Below are 23,620 nucleotides of genomic sequence, written 5' to 3' on the forward strand. Positions count from 1 at the left end.
GCAGCGCCAAAACAGGAAGAAGAAGATGAGGAGGAGGAAGAAGGAGAAGAAATTACTACGGGAAGAACAAGACGACAACCGATGACCACGGTTCTTCTGTATTGGCCGAATATCATTGGTAAGAAATATGTTTCTCCTGGGGATATAGGAGCGTCAGTTCACTCCCAAAAAGTGAGAAGTCGGGACCCCTCCGCTTATATGAAACACCACCAATTAGGCTATGGACTGTTATGGTACCTACCTATGATATATAGTCAGTATGTGCTGGTCATTAAACGGAAACTTCGTGTGATAAAATCAGTCATTTGAACCAACTCAGTACAAGTCTGAGAGGTATAACCAGAAGATGCACCACATATTGCAGATACATATTTTTTCCCAGTATATCCGATATGCTGATATGATGTTAACTGATCTGGCCCATACCAAACATGTATTGATGACATTTAGATTATAAAAAACGTTTAAATTTGGGAATTAACTAATGTTTTTGTTTTCAAATTAACACTTGGAAAAGCCCATCAATCAGATCTTTACTCCATGATGTACTCATCACAAAAAAAAAAGATGATGAGACAAAAAGAAACTTTCACCAAACTGGGCTGATATAAATATCCACCATCTGATCAAAACCAACACATTTAACATCATTTAACAACATGTAATTGTTCATCCCCCATCCTAACACATAAGGATAAATTGTACTGTATTTTTGTGTTTCAGGATATATTCGGATTGTGGTTGTGATTGCTGCTTGGGCAACGTATGAGACACCAGTGGTCTTTGTTCCTCTTTATACAATCTTTATAGCACTTGATGGTAATAGCGCTTGCTCATGACCTTATGACCTCAGTGATACTTTTCTTAGATTCCTCTAATCTTAAATCCAGTATGTTCTAGATGAAATGTTGTTTGTGAGATTGCAACATATTCAATAAGTTGATCCAGTTTCAAAGCCTCAGTATACATCAGAGCGACTTAATGTGTGTGTCCTCTGTACAGGAATTGATGGCTGGCTGGCCAGGAGATTGAGCCAAGCCTCCAGGTTCGGGGCCTGGCTGGATGTAGTGGTGGACAACCTGGGCAGAGGCATGCTGTGGAGCCAACTTTGTCAGGTCAGACAACTGCAGCACACTTGTTGCTAATGGGAGCTATGACTCCTTATTGAACATTAAATTTACAGTAATTCATCAGCATGCACATGGACAAATTGGTAGCTGTCATCAAAGACATCTAGTAGCCTTTTTTCTTAACTGCAGTTCGCATGGATTTGTGGCATCCTGCCAGCAACAGGGAGGAGGCTGTCTTGTGCTGCTTGCTTTGGACTGTTGATTTTAACATACTAGTGGCAACTCAGAATATAATCTGCTCACTTAAAGGTAGAAAAAAGAGATGGATCCATTCATCATCTCATTCTATACAATTGTGGAGTCAAAAAAAACAAAAAACAAAAATGTGTCCCTGGCTGTAAGTAAATCTCTCTCAAATGATGCTTTTTGTGGGTTTATTGCAGGAAATGCACACAAGCATCTAACACAAAAATGGAGGTACAAGGTACAGACATTTGTACCCTTTAAGGTACACACTAATACCTCTATTTTTATATGTGAAAATTTCAAAATTTAACCGAAAAATATCAACATGCACCCAAAGCACAGCAATCAAATGGTTAATGGACACATTTAAATAAAGCACTTTTCTACTTTAGCGGCACTCAAAGCATTTTACTGCTTCATCTCATTCACCCATACACACACTGATGGTAGATGCTGCCATTCAAAGGTGCCAACCTACTCATCAGGAACAATTAGTTGTTCATTATCTTTTTAAGGACAATTTCACATGGTCACTGGGGGCAGTGAGAATCAAACCAGCAATCTCTTGGTTGTTAAAGAGCCATTCTACATCACTCAACGGTGTTCAACAAAAAAAACAAGATTTCCTACTTTAGTATGCCTCATGTCAGCACTAATTTTGTGGTTCAATATTTAACTAGCTAATTAAGGCTGTTGCCAAAAGTACCTCAGAACTATGTTGGATGAACTGCTGCTTTCAAAACACTGCTCAATTGATGACTTTCAAGTTATAAAAAAAAACAACAACAACCTAAAAATGGCAAAATATCCATGACTGTTCATCTGATTTTGGTTTGTCTTTTCTCATTCCAGCATCACAAAGCTATTCCTTTGGAATACTGCTTGCCATGTTTGCCATATATAGTGTTGGGATCATTGTAATGAGTTAAAACACTAATATTTGATGTCACAAGGCTAATCCAGACTAGTCTGAGATGTGTATCTAATATGATGGATCAGAAACAACAAGAATGACTTTAAAATGTCATATCTACATGGTATTGTAGTGGGGCTGGCTGGTGTCTGCTTTGGAGTGGTGTGTGTTTGTGTGCAACCACAATACCGGAGGGGAGCACTGGAAGGACACTTTCATCAACAGTCCTCGATTCATACAAGCTATCATGGCAAATGGTAAATTCATTGTGAACGGTAAATTGTTAATGTTAATGAGATGTTTATTTGAGCTGTGAGTATGTGATGCTCTTAGGATTTCGGACATTTCTTGGCACATGGGTGGTGAGTGGGCTGCACTTCCTGCCACTGTGGATTTACGGGTACCATCATCATTTATTGTCTGGGTGGCTGTGTTTGCCGCCCTGGTTTCAGACTCTGGGGACTCTTATGCTGTCTGCAGGCCGTGTGGTGGCTTTGTCTGTGGAGGTAGGTACATATTGTGAGAACCCTGAATATTTCAATTACAAAAGGAATAAAAAACGCATGTTTCTCAGTTGGTAACATTTGAACATGTATAATTGTTGTGTTTTCTCTTTAGGTGTGGTGTGTATGTATACACATACAGTATCTCACAAGGGATGAGGAAGGAGAGAAAGACGACTGAACACCCCTCACCAGAGTCAGCTGAGGCTTTTCAAGAGTTTTTCCATTAACTTTATGCTGCTGTCATGAATTTTTTTCATGTATATTTTATTTCATTTTTTTGATCGGAGCTGTCGATAGATATGCACATCGTCTTTCAAGATAGGAGGCCATTTTCACAGATCATTAGGAGAATGCAGGAGGAGGCTGTACACTGCATTTCTTCAGTCTTTGACAATTTTGCTGATGTTTTTGTCTTAACTTTTGCAAAAAAATACCTATTTCAGAGTTATCTTTCATGGTGGAATATATAAGCAATAGATTTGGTTATATGGGAGTAATACATCTCAGCTAAATGTGTTGGATGTCACTTGAATTGATGAATCTACAAAGAACAATCAGTGATTCTGCTGGACAAAGGTATATCTCAGTTTTCTAGATATCTATCTAGATATCTAATTTTACTGAATGACTGATGGTGTGAGTGCTGGCATAGAACAGCCTTTAAACATCCTATCCCAAACATCTCACCAAATGACAAAAAGACAGTTAAGGGAGTCACAGGTGAACATTCAGTCGTTAAGAGGTAGGTATTTCTTAGGAGTTGGTATGGCATAAATAGCTAATACGTTTGTGTATATGTGTGTATATATACATATATATATATATATATATATATATATATATATATATATACACATATATATACATATATACATATATATGTATATATATGTATGTGTATATATATATATATATATGTATGTATATATATGTATGTATATGTATGTATGTATATATATGTATGTATGTATGTATATATATATGTATGTATGTATATGTATGTATGTATGTATATGTATGTATATATGTATGTATGTATATATATATGTATGTATGTGTATATATATATGTATGTATGTGTATATATATATGTATGTATGTATATATATGTATGTATTTATATATATATATGTATGTATATATATATATGTATTTATATGTATATGTATATATATATATATATATGTATTTATATATATATATGTATTTATATATATATATGTATTTATATATATATGTATTTATATATATATGTATTTATATATATATATGTATTTATATATATATGTATATATATATGTATGTATATATATATATATATGTGTATTTATATATATATGTGTATTTATATATATATGTGTATTTATATATATATGTGTATTTATATATATATATATGTGTATTTATATATATATATGTGTATTTATATATATATGTATTTATATATATATGTATTTATATATATATATGTATTTATATATGTATTTATATATATATATGTATTTATATATATATATTTTCTTCCACTTATCCTGATTAGGGGTCGCTGGGGGGCTGGAGCCTATCCCAGCGGCTTTCGGGCGTGAAGCGGGGTACACCCTCTGTCATTTTTTTTTTTTGCTCATGTCATTCTATGTCCAGGCGTGCAGACATCCAGATAAAATAAATTACGACTCCTGCCCTTGAATCTTTGAACTCTTTTAAGCATTGTGGATTGTGTTTTTTTTTTTCTTAATTCATATATTTAATACTTAGCATTGCACTGCTGGAGTCACATCTCAATTCCTATGCTTTCTGGCTGATGTTTTGGTCACTTTTGAATGCTGGTGGGGCTTTCACTCTCGTGGTTGCATGAGACTGAGTCTACATCCCACACAAGTGGCTCAGGTAGTGCAGCTCATCCAGGATAGCACATCAATGCAAGCTGTGGCAAGAAAATTTGCTGTGTCTGTCAGCGTAGTGTCCAGAGCATGGAGGCGCCACCAGGAGACAGGCCAGTACATCAGGAGATGTGGAGGAGACCGTAGGAGGGCAACAACCCAGCAGCATGACCGCTACCTCCGCCTTTGTGCAGGGAGGAACAGGAGGAGCACTGCCAGAGCCCTGCAAAATGACCTCCAACAGGCCACAAATGTGCATGTGTCTGCTCAAACGGTCAGAAACAGACTCCATGAGGGTGTGACGTCCACAGGTGGGGGTTGTGCTTACAGCCCAACACTGTGCAGGATGTTTGGCATTTGCCAGAGAACACCAAGATTGGCAAATTTGCCACTGGTGCCCTCTGCTCTTCACAGATGAAAGCAGGTTCACACTGAGCACATGTGACAGAGTCTGGAGACGCCGTGGAGAACGTTCTACCTGCAACATCTTCCAGCATGACTGGTTTGGCAGTGGGTCAGTAATGGTGTGGGTTGGCATTTCTTTGGGGGGGCTGCACAGTCCATGCGCTTGCCAGAGGTAGCCTGACTGCCAGTAGGTACCGAGATGAAATCCTCAGACCCATTGTGAGACCACATGCTGGTGCAGTAGGCCCTGGGTTCCTCCTAATGCAAGACAATGCCAGACCTCTTGTGGCTGGAGTGTGTCAACAGTTCCTGCAAGAAGGCTATGGACTGGCCTGCCTGTTCCCCAGACCTGAATCCAATTGAGCACATCTGGGACATCATGTCTCACTCCATCCACCAACGCCACGTTGCACCACAGACTGTCCAGGAGTTGGCAGATGCTTTAGTCCAGGTCTGGGCCGAGATCCCTCAGGAGACCATCTGCCACCTCATAAGGAGCATGCCCAAGCATTGTAGGGAGGTCATACAGGTACGTGGAGGCCACACACTACTGAGCCTCATTTTGACTTGTTTTAAGGACATTACATCAAAGTTGGATCAGCTTGTAGTGTATTTTTCCATTTAAATTTTGTGATTCCAAATCCAGACCCCCAAGGGTTCATAAATTTGATTTCCACTGATTATTTTTGTTATCAGCACATTCAATTATGTAAAGAGCAAAGTATTTAATAAGAATATTTCATTCATTCAGATCTAGGATGTTATTTTAGTGTTCCCTTTATATTTTTTTAGCAGTGGATATGTACATATACTGTATGTGTGTGTGGGTGGTGACTTCAATTCATTGAGTCCTGTCATCAAACTTAGATATATTCACAAATGTTGGTTTCTACACATTTAAAGCTACAGTACAACTTTTAACAGTGTACTAGCATGCATGTCAGCAAACCAAAACCAAAGACGCACTTCTCAAAGAACAAAACTGGGTGGAATTTATCAAATCCATTTAATACTCAGTGTGGTCAATATAAAACGGTTCATTCCCAGTTACACTTCTACATTTTCTTGGCAAGAGCTGAATATTCACTTACAATCAAAGTACCTCCCTTTCTTATAATGAATAAGTGAGGGTAGGACCCAAAGAGAAGAGTGAAAGTGACAAGGGTGAATAAGAGATCAAAAGAGTTGTCTCGGACAGTTACAATGCTGCCTCATTCACAACTGGCACTAAATATCTGCTCCTCCCCTCTCATCTTACAGAAGATAAGAAGCCTTTTGAATGAGTGGTTACACATGTTCAAATATACACAACCAAGTCCAGTTGGCCTTGATTCATCTTCCCTGTAGACCCAAGAATCTTCCCAGACATCTACACCATTGATTTTTGTTTTAGTGACTAAGCATGAAACAGTGAAAAAATCCCCTCAACACAAAAAAAAAAAAAAAAAAAAAACAGGTGTTGGGGAGATCACAGCTTTATTGAGCACTGTAACTTCACACTGAGTCAAACTTTATCTCCTACAATCCATTATACTACCATTTCATCCCTGTTAACAAAAAGCTCTTTTTGGTCCGTGAGGTGAATTTGTCCTTTCCTACTGAAAAATAGTAAAACAGAAAATATATCATGGCAAGATGTGAATGCTTCAGCAATGGAGTTTAAGAACATCCAACATGTAGAACAGGGACTTGTGTAGTAAAGGGAGCAGACATCTCTTGCCATTTTCCAGTCAAAGACATTTTATGATTAAAAACTGTAGCAGTAGAGGGGAACAATAACTTGAACAGATCAGTGATGCAAATGATGAGGATGGGAATATCAGGAGGATAAGATATGTACAGACCACCTATCATAAACCTCAGCCAACACATTAACGGTATCTTCTTGAAGCAGTGCTTGGCAATACCATCTAAACTTTAGGTTGACATTATTTGCATGTCAGTTCTCCCGAGTTTTCTTACACATCAGTCTTCCACAGGGAGTGTGTGTAGCCGAGCATCCTTTTTCAAGGGGGCTAAGGCTGGACCCCCTCAGCTAGAGGCACTCCCTTCACTGCTAGAGAGAGAGGCATGTGATAACACACAAACGCAAAAGCAAGGAAAAGCTTATTTCCTTCATTCATCTAAAAAATTAACTACTTTTCAAAGGCATTGAATTTTCAATAATACTGTAGCTATTTCTGCCAAAATCTACAGTCACAGTATTTTTTAAGTTATAATCCCATCAGATAATTCTCTACAGAGCATTGTCTTGCTTGTCTCAAATTCCCTGAGCTATGACTGTTTTCACTGTTCATTTACAGCAGATTTTTTTCAAACTTTTGCATGTTCTGGACCAAGAGGTTGACTCAAAATTGACCCCGATGTCACAAGGCTGCATTCAGGGAGTAAAAGATTTAAATATATCTGAACAAGGTTCACTGATAATACCTTAAAAAAGTAGAACAATCAATCCATGATATGGTTAATATATTGGCCAAAATAATAATACAGTAGATATAATACATCAGCATATTAATTTGCAAAGGAAGAGGTGGGTACTACAAGGATGTTGAAGGATAACAATACAAAATGTTCAGTTGAAGAACAATTTCTGAACATTTGTGGGATTCATGTTTGATCGCAGGGAAGATCAGAATGTGCTCTTGATCACACCAATTTGTGTTTTATGCTATTAAACATTAATTTTGAGGAGAAACAACTGATTTGTTGGATAATATTTCCAACATCATTCTGTCCTGTTGCATAAAAAAGAGGCGATCGGCTGTCATATTTATAAAAAATAATCAACACTCTGCCATCTTTAAGGTACCTCTGCAAAGCAGACCCTGAAAAGAAGAGATTTTTGAGTCAGTCAGGGGAACCACCCAACTCTCATAAGATGTGGTGGATTTGTCCTGGATCAAGGTGCTGCTAAAAATTGGAGATTCTAATTTTTAAATTGTCTTCAAGGCTGTCGTGACAACACTCAGACCCAGCAGGGTAGAACCAAAAATTTACATAAACACAGGTGGAGTGCACACTGGTGTAACATACCTGGTTCCACATGATCACTGGAAGTGGTTTGTCTGTTAGCTGGAGAACTCCAAAAGTTATGAATGGATTTTGATATGTTTGTAGGATGTTAGGATTTAGGTTGAGGAACAATCAATTAGATTTTGGAATTGTTCCAGATCCAACGATGTCATATTGCCTTGGTGAAAGCATATGCACTTTGAGTGCTCCAATTTGACAGTAAAATTATCAATCATTCAACCAGAAAGTACAAGCTAACAGACCACAAAGACAACGGAGCTGTTTTTTTTTCCTCAATGCTCTATTATAATTAATTGGCTCCATAACAAGCAAGACAACCATATAGTTAAGTAACTGATGTGAAACTTAAGAAACAGTTTGTATGATGGGAAATGGATTCTTAAAAATCTTAGTTTTACAGAGAAATCTGACAGGATGGATTGAAGAAGACAGGCTAAATACAAAGATCATCAGGTTAGCCAAACACACAGACAAACAGAGATAGACACACCATTGGTCACCATTGTAGTTTGCGCATGGGTATAACAGTTCATTTCAAACTAAGATGTGTGGGTCTGTCTTCAGACAGGTACAGTAACTGCAAGCTGGTGTAAGGCTGGTAGTTGTCATGGGAGAACTTGGTCACCTGCAGTACTATGCTCATACATAGAGCCACAGCTTATATTAACCAATGAAAAAAAAATGTTTCGACAGTACTCTGTACATATAGCATCTTCCTCTTTGTATTACCCATGTCTATATTTTGAAGTTATAACATTCCTTCAGAATCAAATAGCTCACCCACACAGGATAAAAAAGGAAAAACTAAAACACAGACTGCATTTACACTGAACATAAATATGAAAACAACACTTCTTTTTGCAGCCATTTTCAAAGCATTTGTGAAATATCTCCAAGACTTATTCTGTGAACTCAGTGACTGTTTCTGTCAATTTCTATCAACCATAATCGTCTAGACTGCATTATGCAGATGCGCAGATGGCACAACTCCACAGGGAGAGGACAAATGTCAATTCAACAAGCCACTGCAGCTCTAAATTTCCAGTTGAAAGTAAGTTGTTTCACAGCTGAAAAGATTCCTTCCATTATACTTCAGAGAAGCTGCTACACTGACCACAGGAGTGGCATACATCCACTTGACAGGTTCCCATTTTTTGCATGACTGGTCTATTTTTCTTGATGTGCAATCATGCAGTCCACAAGGCATACAAAATGACAAACCACACACAACTGTGTAAAAATCAACATGATGTTTATAAATGTTCAAAATTAATACCTCATTGTACCAGAGGTTATGTGAGGCGAGGCAATAATATGTTTTTTTTTTCCTGTTATACACAGAGAATTCCCATCAATATGTATCCATGATCCTGTAATTCAAATGGTCAATACACACAATGTGATGCTGATGTCAGTGAAAAACACTGGAGCATGTAAACAGTAGGAGTATAATGAGCATCTTTAAATTTCATAAGAAAAGATGGCTGTCACAGATCTATACACAACACAGATAGAGCCACTGTTGCAGATATAAGGTAGCTCTCTGCAGATGTATCTGAAGTAGGGCAAGACCATTATATGAGTTGACTGATACATCAGACTATCACAGACATATCACAGATATATTGTTATCAGTGTATATGTTTTCAGATATGCACCTATAATAAAAACCTATTTTTTCTCTGGCACAAAAAGGCAAAAAGACAGTGCCTTTGCTGATCTGAAAGTGGTGTGATGTAATGTGTCCCGCATAGTGCTCTGCTGCCTTATTTTAACAATTTATTTTGACCTTAATTTAAAAGGGCATGAATGACAATGTTAAATATCTTTAATCAAGAAAATTGTTGAAGAAATTAACCTTCTGAGTATGTTTACATAGTCATATCTGCACAAAATTGACAATGAATCAATACTGGGTTTATTTTCAGTCCAGCACAAAAATTCACTATCGGCTGCACATATCAATAATTTTTTCAGCTCTAGATCTGGTATCAGGCTCAAAAATCCCGTATTGGTTAAGCACTAATTTGAAGAGTTAAAAGGGTGGCTGCAGTTGTTTGGCACCACAACTAATCAACCATATCCCCGAGATGACATGACAACAATGGTTCAGGATCAGAGGATTCATCTGCTGTACCTGTGTGACCCAAAACAAGCTACTTGTACAGCTGATGAAGTGTGTACTTAAAACAAACTAAGAATCTGTCCATAGACAGTTCACAACCTCGGAAGAGAAGCTGGCTAAGAGGCCATCAACAGTGGAGGAACGCACTTAAGATCAGCTCTTGCAGGGGAATTAGACAATATTAAACTACCCCCCATCAAAAATCTCATGGAGTCTATATGAAGCTGCACTGCATTTACAAAATGGTGGTTTAATGGTGGTTTCTGTCTCTCTTTGACTGTACCTACACTATCCTTGCTAAGATAGTTCAACCTTAAGGTTAAGAAAGTGTCACCTTTATATTGCTGCTCAGTGTTAATGATTGGAATTTAATGATGCTATGACAGTAATAGGCTGAAAGAGATCAAATAAGCTTAAACAAGAACGGTGATGCATGGTATGTCTGTAACAATGCAAACCCAATACACCTATTCAACACATTTGCAATCTCTAAACAGGTCAAAACATGATCCTGTATCATTTCTCTGCAAAGAAAAAGTCATAACCAAGAAGGTTTTAAGTGAGACTTAAAAGACAATTGCATCCTGACCCACTGTCATCCTGAACTCTGCTTACGTTTTTGGGACTAAATGGCCTCTAAGGACCAAAATTATTTTAAATGTTCTTATACATAAAAATGGCTGCAACTAGCATACAGGGTTATGGTTGGTGTAAAAGTCCATCTGCTAATATTGCTTGAGTTTGCCACTGACACACTGATGATTGTTTTCAACATTCTGACATTTTAGAGGATACATACAGAGACCAAACTGCCCATTTGTAGCACTTACACAGTAGCTGCTTATACTGAGCTTGCTCAGTATTGGAAAAATTCAAGTCCTTTTGGTCTTTATAAATTATTTTAACCCAAACATATAAGAGGGCCCAGGTTGCAAAATACCGTGATTATCTTTCAGCTTTATTCTCTGCCATATTTTCCATCTCTGACCAGAGAAATGATGATGTTGAATGCAGATTGAAAGGGTTTTTTTCCCATAGGTGTGATGGGGCCAGATACTGTCAAAGTACACAGGGCTGATGGTTATGCTTTGATCCTTCATGTGTCCAGGTATGAGGATCTACATAGGTTAAAAAAAGCCCCAAGAACAACAATAACAACAAATAATCAAAAATATCCTGTGATTCCACACTGGAAGAAAAGATGACGAGACAACAGGTGGTCTGTCATCCTCACTAGGTTATTTCACAATCTGCTCTGTAGGATCAAGGTGCGTCCAGTCTGGAGTTGTGCCTAGGTGTATTTTGTTGGTTTCATTGAGGTTTGTCTTTTTTTTTTTTAATTCCATGACTAGATGTTTGTATATCCATGTGATCACTAGCAGCTTCAGTTACTGCAAAGTCAACTGATGTGCTGGTGACATTTAACCCTTGTGCACCATAGGCAATGTTTTTTTTAATCTCCTTTCAATTTATGACATGCATTTTTTTGTTAATGAAAACAGCATATAGGTAAGGCCATGTATTTTTACAGTAAGTTTGGAATTTTAAACCTTGCTTCACAAATAAATCTAAAAGCAATGTGTATACAAAACTACTCTACTGGCTTTGACTATATGGTGTTTACTATTTGCCGTTTGACTGACCCATCTTTCTCTATGGACTAAGCACATGGAATTGGATGTTGCATGTGTATCTGATGTCCATGCCATGCTATTTTTCTAGACAAATATTTATCCAAATATCTGCAGTTCTTCATAATAGTACAGTAATAACTTCTGATGGAGATCCCTAGAATACAATCTATGTGTCCCACAGGCCAAACTGGAGAAAATGGATCATTCTAGTGCTATGAAAGCCTTATACAATATGGTGCATGACTCAATGCTGTAATGATGGTGGGATCAAAGGTTTAATGGGTTATAATGGGACATTTTTGTCCCCCAAGCACCAGGTGCACAAGAGTTAAATTTACTATGTATTAGTAGTTAAGTATGTCTGTGCAACTGAAGCATCACATTGGGGCTTATTTAATGTCCTCACTGGGCTTAAAGCCATGTGTCTTTTTTTTCCTCTCGAGGCTCTGAGCCAAAAGGAATGCTTGAACAACCTCTTGGGTTTGCTGGGGTGTTGTGTTGACGTCCTCCAGGGCATCTGCCACAGCAAACTGCCGATCTCTCAGCCGGTTCCAGTTGGATAGCACATTGTGGTATTCAAACACCTTCTCGTAGTTACCCACTGAATTGTAGAGTTTAATCAGGCCACGGTAGTCGTACTCCAGGCCACTGTAGCCCTCTCCAAACAGCTTCTTACCTGTGACCACAAACAGAATATCAGTCATCAAACTACTTTATTCAGTACAAGCCAAATACACTTGCAGTGGATCAGGGTATTCTTCTCTTTTGCCCATTAAGCCTTGAACTGACAATAAGGGCATATTTACAAAAATAGCTTGTAGGGGTGCACAGCATAGCACAAATTTATCATCAGCACAAAATCCATATTGTGCAATATACATACTGCAAAAACTGAACTGTAATAAATGGTGTGTTCCATGCACTATATATTCATTCTCAACACGCCAATACATTTGGCCAATCAGATAGAGCCCTACTGCCCACCCCCTATGTTGATGCAAGTGACAAAGCACATGGAGAGAGAGGAAGTCAGAGAGCGTCTTGATGGGTAAAAAGACAGAGACAAATGAGGAAAATGTGGCCAAAGAACTAGTGGATAAAAGAAACAGCATGTCTGTTATTTCAAAGTACTTTGGTTACAAGAGAGATGACATGTTGCAAATGCAGGAACTCTGTAGGTCATGCCGAATAGTTGTAGTGAGAGGCCTACAACACGTTACCAACTACAGGAGTCCATGGCAAAGCAAGTTAATTTTATTTTTATAGCCTGTTTTTACAAACAGTTTGTCTCAAAGGGCTTTACATGGCATCATAACAACATCCTCTGCCCTTAGACCCTCACATCAACTGCGGAAAAACTCCATAGAAAATCCTTTTAACAGGGAAAAATCGGAGAAACCTCAGGGTGAGCAATAGAGGAGGGATCCCTCACCCAGGACGAACAGACGTGCAATAGATGTTACAGACAAGAAAACAGTTTACAATACAAAATGTGGGAAACATGGAAATGTTAACAGATGAGGAGGGAAGCTTCTGGTAGGCAAGGGAGGCAGGGAGAGCAAGCCAGCTTGATGGGAGGACTGGATGGCAGACTGGTTCATGGGCCGGGAGTGCAGGCAGGTTTAACAGCAGGGGGAAAAAAAGGGGGGGGGGGGGCGATGCAGGCAGGGGTTGGTGCATAGAGATGGAGCTCCGGTGGATCTGTGGAAACACAGAGAGACTGCGAGACACCAAGGCCATACTACAAATGCAACTGAAAACCCCAGACTGGCAAACGATCTTAACGGCTTCTAATGCAGGTTTGAGAACCCCCCTTTCTCACCTCTCACCCAAACAAAGGGACTACCTGCAACACCCTCTCCCCTCCCCCAGGCCCACCGCCTGCACCAAGGATCTGTGAGGAGGATGTGTATCGGCTCTTCCAGAAACAGAAGATCAGGAAGTCCCCAGGACCCTCCTGCCTGAGAGTCTGTGCTGACCAGCTGACTCCCATCTTCACCCAGATCTTTAACCAATCTCTGGAGCTATGTGAAGTGCCCGCCTGCTTCAAGTGCTCCGCCATCATCCCTGTCCCCAATAAGCCCTCCATCACAGGATTAAATGACTACAGGCCTGTCACTCTGACATCTACAGGGCAAACAGGTCAGTGGACAATGCAGTCAACATGGGACTGCACTTCATCCTGCATCACCTCGACTTCCCAGGGATATACACGAGGATCTTGTTAGTGGCTCGGCCTTCAACACCATCATCCCCAAAATCTTCCACCAGAAGCTCGCCCAGCTCACAGTGCCTGCCTCCACCTGTCAGTGGATTACTAGCTTCCTGACTGACAGGCAGCTGCAGGTGAGGCTGGGCGGCATCATGTCTAGCATCCAGACCATCAGCACTGGTGCCCCCCAGGGGTGTGTCCTCTCCCCACTGCTCTTCTCCCTCTCCACAAATAACTGCACATCAAGGACCCTTCTGTGAAACTCCTCAAGTTTGTGGACAACACCACTGTCATTGGTCTGATCCAGGACGGTGACAAGTCTGCTTACAGACGGGAGGTAGAACAGCATGTCCACTGGTGTAGTCAGAACCACCTGGCGCTTAATCCGCTCAAGACTGTGGACATGACAGTGGACTTTAGGAGAAGCCCCCTGACACTCTCCCCTCTCATTATCCTCAACAACACAGTGTCTACTGTGTGTCTACTGATACCTTCAGGTTTCTTGGATGCACTCTCTCTCTGGACCGGAAGTGGACTTCCCACATAGACACTGTCCGGAAGAAGGCCCAGCAGAGGTTGTGCTTCCTACGACAGCTCAGGACGTTTAACCTACCACAGGAACTGCTGACCATCTTCTACACTGCCATCATCCAGTCTGTCCTCTGCACCTCCATCACTGTCTGGTTTGGATCAGCCACTAAAAAGGACAAGTCCAGACTGCAACGGACAATCAGGTCTGCACATTCACATTCCGGACAGACTGTTCAAGCTCCTCCCTCTGGCAGGCATTACAGAGCACTGTTCGCCAAAACCAGCCAACACAGACAGTTTCTTTCCCCGGGCTGTCGCTCTAATGAACTCTTAACAGTCATAGAGTGTCAGAAGAACCTCTACACTATGTACACCTCTTATGCACATTTGCACCACCTCACTCGGTCACGGTTGAATTTGCACTATTCACTGATATACATACTATTTATATGTTGTACATATGCTGGCTTGTATATATTGTTCGAGTACTTTGATATCTTTATTTTTATTTTATCTTATTCTATTATCTTTATTCTGTATAAACCTCTACATAACTTTGTTGTGAAGAGAGTTTAGTATACTGAAGTCAAATTCCTTGTTTGTGCTACAAACTTGGACAAAAAAGCTGATTCTGATTTTAGAATTTTCCATAAACTCTTTCATTTCAGTCTCTTTTTTTCACTCTTTTATTTCATACTTCATCTAGATGTAGAAATTACTAAAATCAAATCCCATATTTAAAAAAAATATTTTTCCATACCTATGGTGAACCTGAAAAATGTTTAAAAAAAAAACCCCAAAAAAACAAACACAAAAGGACCACACAGTTTGGATTAAAAAAAAAATCAATCCAATCTTTCCTCACAACATAAGGAAAATCCAGTTTCCTATGATGCCTACTTCCTGTTAAGCTGTATCCAAAAATTTTAATATTGCCTCAGAGAAACCAAGGCTGTTGCTGTGTAAATTAGATTTTATACAGGACCTTGAAAATTTACCCTTGAATGATCCAGTTGTAATGTGTAGGTTGACTGACCGATAGCAATGGAGCGCAGGTACAGCCTCTCAGCATCTTCATACTGGTTCATGTCATAGTTGTAGAGGGAGGCCAGATGACCCACAGACAGAGCTACTTCATAGTCCTCATGGCCCAGAAGCTGCTCCTTAATCTGGATGGCTTTGATGTGCATCTCCTCTGCCTCCTGGTAACAACAGTCACACAAATATATATACAATATTCAGATTGAATGTTATTCTTCAGAACTGAATTAAATTTCTTCTAACATATAAAGCCCTCCACAGTTAGGCACCTTCTTATCTGAAAGAGCTCATAGTTCTCTCTCCCCTCTGTCTCTCTTTTTGACTCTTTCCCTCTCTATTCTTACCTGTATCTGTCTTATCCTTCTTTATTTCTGCTCCACGTTTTCCTTCTCTCTTTCCCCTCACCGGTCAAAGAATGTCCGTTCCCATTGAGCCTGTGTCTGCTTGAAGTTCCTGCCTGTTAAAAGGAAGGTTTTCGTCGACGTTGTCGCGAGATGTGCTTGCTCATGGGGAAATGCTGGGTGTAAATTAACTGAAAGAGGGTGGTTCTAGACCTGCTCTACTTGTAAAGTGTCATGGGATAGCATTTCTTGTGATATAGCACTATACCAATAAAACTGACTCAACAACATTAACATACAGTTCATTTAATAACTATATTCTTCAGCATAAACAACAGAAAGGGACTACTTTTCAAGCCAACTCAAACTGGAAGTTGTTACATAAGGATTCCTTGTCCGTGTCAATTTATACAAATTAAGCAGAAGATTACAGAGAAACACTGAACTTTGAGTATGATTTGTGTATTTTATAAATGTATGAAGTGTAAAATAAAACCAGAAAAAATATGAATTTGTTTCTGTTGCTGTTCCTCCTAACTGCCCCACAACACGATGACCCCCCTTCAGCTTTGCTTTTAAAGGAGCACGCTGATCACATTCACAGATATGCATCCACACCTGAATGTTGCTTAGGAAAACTATTCTGCTCTGCTTCCACTTAACAGCTCCATGTATCCAAGTCATTATGCAAAAAATAAACATCACCTTGCCCCCTCAATTGGGGACATTCTGAGTAGCTTGACTGCTTATCAAGAATACATTTGAACATGCTGAAACAGAAGCTCTTGAAGTTTGATCAATCAGGCCATGCACACGGCTGAATCACTCGCTCTCAACAGAAAATCCCTTCAGTGTGTCTACCTTTAGGCATCATCTTCTGCCACACATAATTATTGTCAGATTTGAACACTGGGGATCCGTCATGAGGCCTGTTGTTATGTTTCCAATCACCTTTGCTCTATGAATCTTCATGAATTTACTCTGTGAATATGACGTTCTGTCATTATCCACTGATTTAAGTGATGAGGTTTGAGACAGCAAGAATTGCCAAAAACCTGGGGCCATGTGTACAAAGACTTCTCACTGGATTTCTTACTGAAACATGGGGTTGGATCATTTCTGAAAAATGACACACATGAATTTAAGCACATTTCTTTACATATCCCAATCAACGTGAAGTTGAGTTCATATGCATGAGCATCACCCCCCCCTTTCGATAAGAAACTTGGTATAAACAGGCCCTACAAATGGGCTATCCCTCCTCTTCCAGATCAGGAAAAATTATAAATGTGAGTTAAACACTGGCTAAAAATTTATCGGGAGAAAAAATCTTTACTGATCGCGATGTTGAGAGGCAGAGTCGAGGAGGACATGCTAACTAATGCTGTCACTTCTGCACAGTCAAAGAAAGAAAAATGTTGACATATAATGTGGATGTGCAATCAAGGACCCCCAACTGGCCCTGTCATCATGCACAGGCACATTGTTTAGTGTAAATAAATTCCACTAAGTTGAAATATATCAAAATAATGAAAGAAAACCACATCAAAACTTTTCTGTTCTCACAATTTCTTTTCATCACATTAAGAAATTTGCATTCCTTCACATTTAAAACATTTAAGAAAGAGTATACCCTCAGGTAATTATTATCAAATATCGGTCTTTACTCTGACCAAGTGCTCTGAGTATCTTATACATCTATTTTTAGGGCCTGAGCCTGAAGGTACTTCAGGCGAAGACGCTATTATGTTTGTTTCATTTTAATTTTCCTGCATGTGTTTCATATTTCTAAAATGATCCGCATCAAGATAATTCAGTCACGCACAACATTAACTGCATGTGTTTAACCGGAAATAGGTATTTTTATTCAACATTATGTCTTCATTCAATGCTGATTTACAGCATTGTTCCACAAAATGTTTTCTGCCACCATTTGCTATTTTATTTCTCCACAAACCTTGAACTTCCTCATGGATTGGTAGAGTCTTCCAAGGTTGCCATAGTGTTTGGCTGTCTGGACATTGAACTCTCCAAAGGCCTTCTTTGCCAGCTGCAATGAGGAAAGGTGTAGGTCATGAGCCTCCTGCAAGAGGCGCTCCTCTGTCTCCTTGTTGTGGCAGTCAATGGCAATTTCTTCCAAGATCAGTGCTGATGTAAAAAACAAACAACAAAACAAAGCAGGTGTATACACATTCAGTCTTCTTTAAAGACTTAACACTGATGCCATAGAACTGCCATCATATGTTGTTCTCCCAATGTAAAGTTCTCAGGGGAAGACTGATTTTGCCCAAACCACTTCTTCTAAAGCTATAACAATGTGTATACATTTTTTTAGTATTGATGGATTGATTCAGAACAAATTCTGACACTTTGGCTCTAAAATTTTGGCCAAGTCATCATTTTGTGCGATTGTCTACTGAAAACATCCAAGTAATGTCAGCAAGTCCCTCCCTACTTTATGTTTTCAGGAAATACTTGAAAGGATGGAATGAAATATAACTCTGCTTGCCCATTCATTAGGATGTCAGGTTAGTGTCAGTCCCTATATCATTTTACTGTTATCTCAACTCAGAACAGCTATCATGGAAATGGTGAGAGTCTAGAGAACAGCTTGAACCGAGTGCCACTGTACCTTCCACACAGTGGGCAAAAGCCCAGTGTTTCCAAGAAGCATGCCTTACCTTTGACTCTCTTGGAGGAAGCCAGAAGCAGATGATCCTCAGGCAGAATGTGAGTTATGATGTCTATGGCACGTTCTGCATGGAATCTGAGCGACAAACACAGCAGCTGACCAACTATGGCATGTGACTCAGACTTGGCTGAAAACTGTATTACTAATAAAGATAAACATTTTGCAGAAAGATGTTTTTCCTTTTGACAAGGTTGAAGTGCAAAAGTGATTCAAGAACACAAGTTCGACCAGTTTGTCAATTTTGAACCATTATATGTACAAATATAGAGGACAGTTATTTGAGTTGAAAAATATAAAAACATCTTCCACTGCCCTTGGTGGTGCTTTTAGGCCTATTGCTGTGTTACAGTTGCAAATGTGCACACATGCAGCCATGTGGAAAAAAAAAAATAGAAGAAAATAACAGACATCACTTGATGAGTCATGGTCTTGTGGTTCATTTACAAAGGAGCTTATGTCAGCTCATATAATTAGGTAGGCTAGGAATAGTCCTGCCTTTGTACGGTTCATTGAACTCACAGGGCATTGTCAAATTTCCCAGAGCTGTACTGGTGCACATATGAGGAGTAGGCCAGGTCTTCATGGGCTGTGGCAACATGGATATTCTTCCCCCCAAACACAGACTGTCGGATATCCAACGCAGTCTGAGATTTGCATGGAAAAACAAACTTGGATAAAACATTGATACGCACATGACTGTAGCACTTTAACTTAACATCCACACAATCATGTCTTCAATGTGGAAAAGTTACATGTATTACAAGTAGTGATCTTTTTAAGAGCAAAATAAGTTCAGAACAATCAGCAAAGTTAATTAGACACTCAAACAAATGAAATTGCCTACTTTAAAGAAGCTAGCAAAGCCAAAGCAGCTGCTGCTAAAGCTAGCAAGAGAACATGATCAACCCAAAGTGTCTGCTGCTGCTTCCATTTGTATCAGAAGATTAAATTACAGACAGGAGACTATATTTAAGATAAAGGTCTATAGCCTGATATCCTAATTGTTATTGTGGAAAGTATTTGATGTAAATTTATTACATTAGGAGAACTGTTATGGTAATCCGTTGCACCTGTGTCCTTCCAGGAATGTCCAACATATTAGCAAGGTCGATATACTGCAATTCATTTAATTCTATAATTTCTGGCCATTTTATTTGTACAAGTGTTTTATTTGTACAGGCTCAAACAAGTAACCTTGGACACTTAATTTTTGGAATTTTACAGAGTTTATGTATTTTATATTTATATTTCTGCTGAAGAAAGAAATTTGGAATGAGCAGGTCAAAGAACTAATGAGTTGCTAATGACTGTATTTACCTGATAAATAGCAACTGATTGGCATATGTTGTCTACATTTAATAAGTAAAATCCATAATCTAGAAGTGTGTCAGAATACTTGGGATGCTTGTGTCCAAAGTGTTCTCTGTAAGACAGAAATACAAGTAATCAATATTCATGTAACAACCAATAATAGTGTCAGGTCCTGAGATGCAGCAGGTTACCTTGCTAGAAACACTGCATGTTTGATCAATTGCTCTGCTTTTCTGAACTCTCTCTTCACCACACAAGCCTGTAACAGATGGACGAATTTCATACATTATACAGTATCAAATGATAAAGGGATTTCTTACACCAACAACAACAGAAAATAATTTACCTTGGAGGCTTGCCGGAGGACATCAACCACTACTTTAACAGGTAGCCCTGGACTCATTTCCTTCATAGCCTCTATACACCACCTGTAAGCCTGGGCAACATTAGAAAGCCCAGGTTACATACATTTCACCATCACCACCACACTGTTACAGAAAATCCCACCTGTTATCATTAGCCATTCTGCAATTGTAACAGAATTTGATCAGGGAACTGTACCTCATCATAGTGGCTTTTGGCGAAGAGCAAGGCACAAAGCTCACCATACAGCGCTGCCTTGTTGGCTTGATGGCCATGTTTGGCTAATTTTTCCATATAAGATTGAGCAAGCTTAAATGTCTCTTCCCCAAGGTGGTACTTGCAGTTGCCATTGCGGACATGAAGCAGCCTGTGGAGATAAAACTATCACAAGTTCATTTTCAGTCATTCAAATTGTTCTGGCACTCTAATCGTTAGTCAGGGACCTAAACCTGTGTTTTGAATGAAGGAACAGTAAAAGTTAACAATACAAATACAGGCTGAACTGTTGAAACCCTGTATGATTACTACCTCTATGAATGAGTTGAAGTGATGGTTATGTATTTGGCATTACACGAAAACTACTAGGTTAGCTTTAGGAAAAATTTAGTGGAGGGGAAGAGAATGGGCTCAAGAAGAACCCATACAATTAGGGTTCAGATCTGAACAGGGCTGATACATACTGAGAAATATGGATGAACTGATCAGAGGCTTGAATGGGTAAAATCACTCACAGATTGGGGTGTATTAAAAGAAATATCAAAATGTTTAACTCCTCTTTACAGAAATGTTCCCCTTTTCACACATATCTTTTTCCTGTAATATCTGTGAACTCTTAATAACAACAACAACAACAATAATAATTAAGTTCTTTGAGGTAATGGTAGTGTTGGTAGGTGGGGGGTGGGGGTGATGTGCATGGATACATTGATATATGAGAAGGGACAACTTGAACTCAATCCTGGTGGAGACAGGAAGCCAGTGGAGTGCATGAAGGATAGGGGTAACATGCTCATGTTTCCACACTCTCATCAGGATCCTAGCTGCAGAGTTTTAGATGTATTAAAGCTTCTGGAGACTTTTGCTAGGAATTCCGATGAGAGGTGTGTTACAGTAGTCCAGTCTGGAGGAGATAAACCACTTTTTCTGCATTTGAGAGGGAGAGAAAGGGTGGAGTTTGGAAATGTTCCAGAGGTGGCAAAGGGAGGTCTTGCTGGGGTCAGCTTCGAAAGTGAGGTGTGAGTCCATTTTTACATCAAGATTTGTGACTGTTGATGAAAGGGGGATGTTGGATCGAGAAAAAGTGACGCTGGTAATAGATGATGATTTGGTCTGGTGAGTTGTGCAAACCAGAATGGCTTCGGTTTTGGAGCTGCTGAGTTGTGCTCCATCCAAAACTTTATCTCCTTCAGACAGGTGGTGAGTTTTGATGGAGATGACTGTGAAGGTGGGGTTGCAGCTTTGGCATTCACATAGAGCTGTGTGTCATTGGCATAGCAGTGGAATGAGATTTTGAGACAGCTGATGATTTGTCAAAGGGGAGTGATAAGAGGATGAAGAGGATGGGCCCGACCCCTGCAGGACACTACAGGTGACTGTGTGTGGATTTGATTTGGAGTCGCCCAGGGAGATGTATTCTGTCCGGTTTGTGAGGCATGATTTGAACCAGCTGAGGGGAAGTGTCATTGAGTCCAGTGGTGAGGTGGAGATGGTTTAATAGAATGACGGGTCGACAGTGTCAAAGAAGCAGAGAGGACCAGCAGGACGAGTAGGGACGGAGAACCAGCATCGACTTTGACAAGGGCAGTCTCTGTGCTGTGGGCAGAGCGGAAACTGGATTGGAATTCCTCAAAAAGACTGTTTAGTTTGAGGTGGTCTTGAATGTGTGTGGCAACTGCTTTCTCAAGTACTTATGATAAGAAGGGGAGATTGGAGATGGGTCTGTAGTTGGATAGAACTTCCAGATCAAGGGAGCAATGTTATGATTAAGGCATTCCTCTTTACAGCTTTTGTGGAGGAATGAGACAACATTCCACAAGTCTCACTCATTTATCTTGTTGACTCTTATGTGAAGAAGGTCCCCCATACTATCAAATGCAAATGGTGGTGACACTACCATTTGAAAGAAACTTTGAGCAAAAACTCTCTTGGTCTCTCTAACTATTCGTGGTATTCCACTAGACATTTTCGGTGGGTCATTGCATTGTGTTGCATATTGTGGATTCCATGTACCTGCATTATTGGGTAACTGTTTTTGAATCATAGACGCAAAAACTATTTGTTCAAGCTATATTGTCCAGTTCAAAATACAAAACTTGCTGTCTTGATTTAAAATCTTTATGTTGTTGGGGTTTACCCTTGACATGACTATCACCCCTTTCACACTGAAACACGCAGTTTTTGTATACATAATCACACACTCAGACATTTATTTTAAATTATATTAAACCAAATGGTAAATTTGCACTGGAAATTCTGCAACCAATGTTTTTCTTTTTTTTCTGTTGTTGTTGCTATTGTTTTTGTGTCTCCCCCCGCCCCTCCTGTCTTCCTTGTCCTGTCCCTGTTCTCTTTTTTTATCCACTCCTGAGCCTCAGTCCGGTAGCTTTATCAATGAACCAATACCGTTCCAAATAAAGTTAAACACAGATGGCGATAGGAGGAGTTTATCAGATTCCTCCTTTGCAGAGTAAAACTGCTTCAGTACAACAAGGCACCAGGAACACTCCCTCAAAATGCCGGTGATGTTCCCATAAATCATGTCCCTTGCAGTTTCAGAAATCTGCCGCCGGATCTCCTCTTCACTGTGGATGAGCAGCTCGCGGACTTCACGATCTTGCCAGTGCACTGCCATGACTGATAAAAAAGATGTGCAAGATCGCAATACAAGTTGTTTATAAACACGGTTGTGCTTGCGCAGTTCACGTTAGGGTTCCCCAATTAGTGGGAGTTCCCAAGTATAGATTAATTCAACATCTCTCACGGAGGGTTCTTTTAAGAGTCTGTCTCGTCTCCACACTAAATTTTATCACGAAAGCACATGTGAAAACAAACTTGACAAATGAAACCATGAACAGGCACATTGCACAATGGCAATTTTTAAAACTGCTTAAAAAAAAAAATCTAATTTCTCCCTTTCCAAATGTGAGGAGACAAAATGTTAACTTTGTTTTTTGTGTGTGTTTGTGCTTACTCTGGTGCATCAAGCTCAGTGTCAAACGCAATTAATGCATCAGAAGGCATAGTGAACCAACAGAGCCTTGTTTTCTCTTCATTCCCTGTTTGTTGTTGAGTGGAGCACTGTTACGAACAGAATT

At 39.5% G+C, this 23,620-nt stretch overlaps 2 protein-coding genes across 5 annotated transcripts in view; one reads left to right on the forward strand and one right to left on the reverse strand.

The window, feature by feature from the left end:
* LOC147254510 (uncharacterized) lies at nt 1-3,541 on the forward strand. 2 transcript variants are annotated; one of them, XM_086215155.1, is made up of 6 exons: nt 6-118; nt 724-819; nt 1,003-1,115; nt 2,363-2,486; nt 2,563-2,735; nt 2,848-3,541. In XM_086215155.1, exons 1-6 carry the CDS (start codon nt 82-84, stop codon nt 2,911-2,913), a joined length of 609 nt encoding a protein of 202 aa, XP_086071281.1. In that variant the 5' UTR covers nt 6-81; the 3' UTR covers nt 2,914-3,541. The 2 variants fall into 2 exon arrangements, with proteins under 2 accessions (XP_086071282.1, XP_086071281.1); XM_086215156.1 differs by lacking the exon at nt 724-819 and having other exon boundaries at nt 1-118.
* A 2,490-nt stretch (nt 3,542-6,031) lies between these two features.
* Nucleotides 6,032-23,620, reverse strand: part of appbp2 (amyloid beta precursor protein (cytoplasmic tail) binding protein 2) — a 40,209-nt gene continuing 22,620 nt past the window's right edge. The window contains exons 5-14 of one of the 3 annotated variants that reach the window (XR_015118169.1): nt 20,505-20,673; nt 20,290-20,379; nt 20,135-20,202; nt 19,950-20,055; nt 19,152-19,276; nt 18,622-18,707; nt 17,898-18,088; nt 15,595-15,760; nt 14,641-14,744; nt 12,349-12,491 (exon numbers count right to left, since the gene is read on the reverse strand). Coding sequence is in view for 2 of the 3 variants with exons in the window: in XM_086216151.1 (XP_086072277.1) it covers nt 12,205-12,491; nt 15,595-15,760; nt 17,898-18,088; nt 18,622-18,707; nt 19,152-19,276; nt 19,950-20,055; nt 20,135-20,202; nt 20,290-20,379; nt 20,505-20,673 (1,288 nt within the window). In the remaining variant the exon portion in view is untranslated. Of the gene's footprint in view, nt 12,492-14,640; nt 14,745-15,594; nt 15,761-15,943; nt 16,057-17,897; nt 18,089-18,621; nt 18,708-19,151; nt 19,277-19,949; nt 20,056-20,134; nt 20,203-20,289; nt 20,380-20,504; nt 20,674-23,620 lie in introns of those variants that run through there. The other 2 variants (XM_086216151.1, XM_086216152.1) reach the window with 2 other exon arrangements.

This window comes from Aulostomus chinensis, chromosome 10, assembly GCF_037954235.1.
Source record: "Aulostomus chinensis isolate RoL2024-O1b breed Wild chromosome 10, RoL_Achi_v1.0, whole genome shotgun sequence".
Taxonomy (NCBI): Eukaryota; Metazoa; Chordata; class Actinopteri; order Syngnathiformes; family Aulostomidae; genus Aulostomus; species Aulostomus chinensis.